This window comes from Phocoena sinus, chromosome 15 (genome assembly GCF_008692025.1).
Source record: "Phocoena sinus isolate mPhoSin1 chromosome 15, mPhoSin1.pri, whole genome shotgun sequence".
In the NCBI taxonomy this organism is placed as follows: Eukaryota; Metazoa; Chordata; class Mammalia; order Artiodactyla; family Phocoenidae; genus Phocoena; species Phocoena sinus.
The window spans coordinates 51,891,971-51,897,963 of NC_045777.1; the positions used below are offsets into that span (position 1 = coordinate 51,891,971).

The following is a 5,993-nucleotide window of genomic DNA, read 5'->3' on the forward strand; positions in this document are numbered from 1 at the left end:
TTAATTCCTTGCCCCTGGCTTGCTAAAAGGGAAATGTTTCCAGTACTGAGGAGACTCCACCCCTTTTCTGGGGCCCACCTTTCCTGGGGCTGGCAGCTGGGAGGGGGTCGCCTCCCAGTGCCTCCTGGTTGGCAACAACAAGGGTCAGAATGGGACAGTGTTGATGGGAAGAGTGACAGCACTGATCCCCACAGCAGTCACTGCCTTAGACTGGGGAAGGTAGAAGAGGAGCATTTGGAGGAGAGCCGGAAGAGGAGCGGGTGGGGGGAGGAGGGGAGGGAGGGGGAGGAGGGGAGGGAGGGGGCGGAGCAGGCGTGGCGCCAGCTCAGGGGCTGTTGTGGGGACTAATTGCGAAGCACCTTCCTGGGCACAGTTCATCCTTATTTGGGAGCCGGTTCTTGGGAATTCCTTCATCATTCCCACTGCAAACACTGAGGGTGTCCTCCGGGCCAAGCCCTGCCCGGGCCCCACGGAGTCACGCGTGGTGGAGACAGCGTCCTGAGACGCTGTTCTCAGGACCTCCGGTCATCAGGATATAAGGCTCGCATAGTGCGCGGGGCCAGGGAGCTTGGGGGCGCCTGGAGCCACTCCCCTTGGGGGCAAGAATCAGGCGGGCTCACGTGTGTGCAAAACCTTTCTTCAACACGGGCATTCAGCATCACTCTGGCCTTGCCGATAGGTACCAGCTCGGGGTCACCTGGCCTCTGGTCCTGACCACCTGGCCGCGAGGAAGCAGCGCGTGGTGGGACCCGAGACCGGCTCAGGACCGCACTGGGCCTCGCTGGGTCCTGCTTCCGCGCGCGGGTCATCAGCTCTCTGGTCATCGCGGCGGGCCGACTGGGCGGACGGCTTCTCGGGGCCAAATCCCCACTTGAAGCCGATTCCCGAAAGGCAGTGGAGCAGGTGCTGGCGGTTGGCGGACGGGAGTGGCAGCCGGGAGGCGGGAGGGCGGGCGCTGAACCGCAGCCCCGCGCGGTACCCGATGGTGGCCTGGCGCCCCCTGCTGGTGTCGCAGCGCAGATGCCGGATGCAGGCCGCCCGGGTGACCCTCTAGCGCGTCTACCACAGGGACTCCGGCCCGCTACGGCTGGGGGCTCCTTACCGCGGGCTCCAGTGCGCCCTAAACCTCAGCCGGATGCTGGGAGGGAGGCGGACTTTCCGGCCACACACTTCCCCCTCCACCCCCACCCCCCCACTCCAGGACTGATGTTTGCTGTGAAACACTCAAGAGGCACAGAGCCTGGGTATGTGAGGAGGAAGAAATCAGGCAGGTTCTGCCCTAGGTGACCCCCAAGGGGTTGGAGACACAGAAGCAACTGCACGGAACAGAAGGCCGGCTGCAGAGAAAGTGGGAGACAGGGCCCCACCCTTCCCTCATTTAGGTGGAGTTGCTTGTGCTCTTCTAAGTAAATTAAAAGTCTAATCCCACTGCCCCATCCAAGGACTTGCGGGGTAACACTGCTGGGGGAGCATCACTCGGATCAGGCCTCCAAACTAGTGTCCTGATCCTGGTGACATCACATCACTGCTTTATTCCCACTGTATCTGAAGAAGCAGCCTCGGAGAGGTTCCGCACCTTGCCTGAGGTCACTAGGGGAGATGGTGGCCAAGGCCAGGCAGGACCCCAGTGACAAGTCCCGAGTCAGGCAATCATCGCCACACCCCACTGCCCCTGATCCATGGAGACCCCTGCTGAGCTCCAGGCACCCCTGGCTCCTCGGCCTCTTCCCAGCCAGCGTTCAGCCCCATTCCCTGTCCCTGGTTCTTGCAAACGTCCCCCAGCTAATGGGCACATGCAGAGCTCAGCACAACCCAACCCACCTCCCCAAGGGACCACACAGGAGGACAGGCTTTCACCTGTTTGACCTCTTGTGACAAGTGGGGAGCCCTGGGGAGGAGGAAATGTAGAAGAGCTGCCAGCCTGCTAAGCCCTCAGCAAAGACCATACTCAGCACAGCGCAAAGAGCTGGAGATTCCCCTTAACCAAGCCTAAGACTGGAAAATCTCCATTATGAGTTTTGCTGCCCTTTCTGGTTCCTTTCTTCTGCCTTCCCCTGACACAAGAAGAAAGGAACGTCCTGCAAAGCAGCTGCAGATACACCTGTTAAAACGTGCCTTACAAGTGTCCTATGAACACCTGTGCTTTTATTATTGATTCAGTAAAAGGCAAATCTGGGGGTTCCCTGGTGGCCTAGTGGTTAGGATTTGGTGCTTTTACTGCAGAGGCCAGGGTTCGATCCCTGGGGTCGGGGAACCATGCATTGCAAGTGGGGCGTGGCCAAAGTTAAAAAAAAAAGGAAAAAGCAAAACACAAACACCCATAATTTGGAAGCAGTGCTGAGTGTGAATTTCAAGCTATCTGGGACAACTCTAATTGATATGAAGAGGGCACAGGTGCTGTTAAAGAGGGGTCCCAGGTCCCTTCTACCGATGGAAACATGAAATTTCCAGTAGAAGACAATGAAAATATCAGTGCTTTTTTCCTGATCCGAGTTCATGGATTCCTGAATTTTCCCACAGACTCCAGGTTAAGAACCACTAAGTGACTCTCAACCAGCATGTAAAATTAGAATTAGAGAAGAGGAACACGTCAGTGAGTATCACAAAGAGACATGAGGATCCGTTAAGAAACTTTTGCTGGGTCTGCGGTTCTGAGCCCAGACTTTGCAGCCAGACTTCCTCAACCTGAATCCCGACTCTGCCGCTTAGCGCTGTGTGACAGGCTGAGCCACTGTGCTCTCTGGGCCTCCGTTTCCTCCTTTTGCAAATGGGGACAATAGACGTCCTGTCCTTCTAGGGCTGCTGGGGCAGGGAGCTGAGGTGGGACAGGGCCTGGCGCTTTACACCATGGCTGAGTGTTTGGCTGTTGCAGTTTGATGGATGCATTTGATAGAATGTGAAAGGCCTGGGGTCTGCTTTAGTTTTCCTTTAAGCTATAACAAATGACCACTCTTCAAGGAGTGCTGTGCTTGACCACCCCTGGTTCTGGCCTTTGCCCATGTTGATCTCTTGGTCTGCAATGCCCCCCTCCCCTTGTCCCCACCTGGCCAGTTCTCACTCAGCCTTTAGGACTTAGCTCAGATATTGCCTCCTCCAGAAAGGCTTCCCTGAAGCCTACCCCATCACTGGGCATGTGCTACACAAGGCGCTACCCCTGTCCCTATCAGTTCAGATGCAGTAACCAACTGCCTCCATCTGCTTCTGCACCTGTCCCCCATCGGGTGTCCCCAGCTGGATAGCTGGCCTCTTAATTTCTCTGGTGTCCAGGGAGCCTGTCGTGGACCAGGCCTTGGCAAATGTATGCTGAGTGAGTGAATTAGTGTATGAATGAATGAATGAATGGTTTCCCTGAAGCCCTTTGCACACTCAGAGAAGCCTGGAATTGAGCCTGGGCAGCACAGGCCACCTGGATGAGCTTGCAGCAGGGAGTGGGGGATGGGGCATCCTCGGAGCTAGGAATCCTCATAGATTATGGGATCTGCCTGGGGCCTGCACGGGCAGGCCCAGCATCCTGGGCAAAATCACCGAGGCCTGGGGTGTCAGACCCACCTCCTGCCTCGTCCTGCAGCTCTGCTCAGTGAGCTCCGCCCCAGAGGCCTCATTCCCCACAAGCTCAGAAGGCTGTGTTCTATCCCAGACTCAAGGACCATGCCTGGACGCCTTGTTGCGTCAGAAGCTTGATTTATTGATGGATTCTGATTCAGAGTCTCAACTCAGACTCCCTTGTGCATGAAGCCCACCACCAGCCAGATGGCCTCAGCAGGGTAACCCAGGTCCCAGCCCTGGAGACCCAGGAGCACTCATTTCTTTTAGGTTGTGGTGCTATTTGGTGGAACAGAGTTCAAGGTTACTAGAGGATAATCCCACTCAAAGCCATACTGGAAATGCCCAGGAGCCTGTAATGCTCAAAGATTCCAGTGAGCACCTCCTTACTGTTACCTGGGGAGTCAAAAAAGGTCCTGCCACCTTCCTCTCCAAATGTGGAGTGTGCTTCCTCTCCAGCACTCAAAGTCGGTGTATATGACCAGGTGCTGGAGGAAAAGCTTGTAGGAGCCGTAGGTTCCTATAATGTGTTAACCTGGCAGCAGGAGGCATTCCTGGGGCTTCGTACCTGAGACTCCATATTTTTCACTCCAGGGGATCCAAACCTCACCTGGATACTGGGAGGAACGGGGAGCTTGGAAGGTCTGGGATCCAGGTAACTCACCACCCCCAGGTCCTTTATCCCCTGGTTACCAGCAAGAAGGACAGCCCTGTCACTGCAGCATAAGTCCCTGAGCACGTGACTTTGGGTGCCTGAAACAGGCTTCCTGATCTCAATCCCCTGCTTTGCCACTTTCAAATTCTGTGATTTTGGGCTTGTTACCTAGCAACTCCAGGCCTCAGTGTGCTCATCTGCAAAGTGGGGGTGATTGGGGGCGCAGTCACTGAGACCTTCCATCAGGAGAGCTCCACAAGGTACCCAGTCACCATGACGCTCAGGAGGTGCCAGCTACTGTCATGACTCAGAGCAGGGAGCTGTCCCTGAGCCCAGGTTTTGGAGCCCAAATCACTCCAACAAGTCCAGGTGGCAGGCCTGAGAAGTAGGTGACTCTTATCTGTGACCTTCCCCGACCTTGGTGTCTGTCCCAGAGCCTCCCCTCCTCATCTGGCCCCACCCACATTCTGTCTCCTTTAGTGTCTGCAGCTCTGGCTCATTCCCTCTCCCAGGTCCCTGGGACCCAGTAAATGCAGAGCAAAGATCCACCCCAGACCTTGAGCAACGCCCCCACCCCATCATTAGTGGAAGACCCTGGGCTTGCTGCCTCTATATACTTCTTGTATTCAATCAGTGGTGCACTCTGACCCTCACTTCATTTTCTCTTTGACCCTAAACTGGGCAGACCTTTCTCCTGCTTTTCCCATCAGGTATTCTCAAACTGAGAGACAATTTATGGTTGAGTTTGGGTTGAAAGGACAAAGTAGGGAGAAGCATCATCTACCCTTCCCTTTAGATCAACCCAGGAAGCAGAGGCCGGACTTGCAGGAGGAGAGAGAAGGGAGTAGAGCTGGTGTGCAGGAGAGGAAGCAGCAGAGGAAAAGGGACAAAAAAAATGTGATGGCTGGTGGCTCCGGACTCCAAGGACTCAACTGAACTCCTAGAGTCATCAGGAACCCAGTGAGGGTGTTGGGAGAAGGGGCTCTAAGCCCCACTACCCCTGTTCCCAAGACTGGGGCAGGAGTTGGGACACAGTGAGGGGCTCCATGGTCCTGCTCCTACTCACCTCTTAAATATGCCGATAGCACCTACAAACACTCGAATCCCAGTGATTTCATTTTCATAGTCTTTAAAGGTACTGAAATGCCATCCTCCTCCGGGCCCGTACGTCTCTATTAGATGAAGAACCAGGTGGGATAAAAGAAAAAAACTACACAGGGACATGTTGGTTATTTCTGCCCGGAAGAGGGTGTACCCCCTCCAGACAATGGGACACGCCTGAGACTAGAGTTAGTCTGTGAGAAGGGCTGGGCCCAGACCCCAGGTCCTGGATAGAGGGAGGTGAGGGTGGCCTCTAAGGGGATGGGCTGGAGGGGGGAGACCCAGCCAGACTTATGCCCTGCCCAGCAGGTGGGGCTCCACAGAAGGGTGAGGGTCAGCCATAGCAGCATGGCTTCTGGCTGGCGAGTGAAGGCCTCCTGGAGAGAAGAGAACAGGCCATCTGACTCTCAGAGATGGGCCCCACCCGATCTCGTTGGCCCATCCATGGCAGGGGGCACCGTCTTACCTGGCCTGGAGAGTCTTGTGGTCCAGTCCTGGCACTGGGGAGTCTTGTTGTACCTGGGCACCCTCCACCTGGCCCTTTATACCCTTCTGGGCCCTATGGGCCCCCCTCCAGAATGAAGGAACAAAGGGGCCACCAGGGGGACAGAAAGGAGCTGGGAAGTGGGGGCTCTTCCTGGAGGAATCCCCAGAGCCATCCAGGGGGAGGATCCCGGATGTGCTGTGTTTACTC

The 5,993-nt window shown here is 56.0% G+C and overlaps 1 protein-coding gene across 1 annotated transcript; it reads right to left on the bottom strand.

Annotated features, from left to right (window-relative positions):
* Nucleotides 1-693: 693 nt before the first annotated feature.
* ZG16B (zymogen granule protein 16B) lies at nt 694-5,649 on the bottom strand. Its single transcript, XM_032606106.1, is given in 7 exon segments — nt 694-1,050; nt 3,852-3,877; nt 3,880-3,988; nt 3,990-4,138; nt 4,141-4,160; nt 5,265-5,370; nt 5,586-5,649. Coding segments are annotated over 7 exon segments (831 nt in total).
* Between the last annotated feature and the right edge of the window lie 344 nt (nt 5,650-5,993).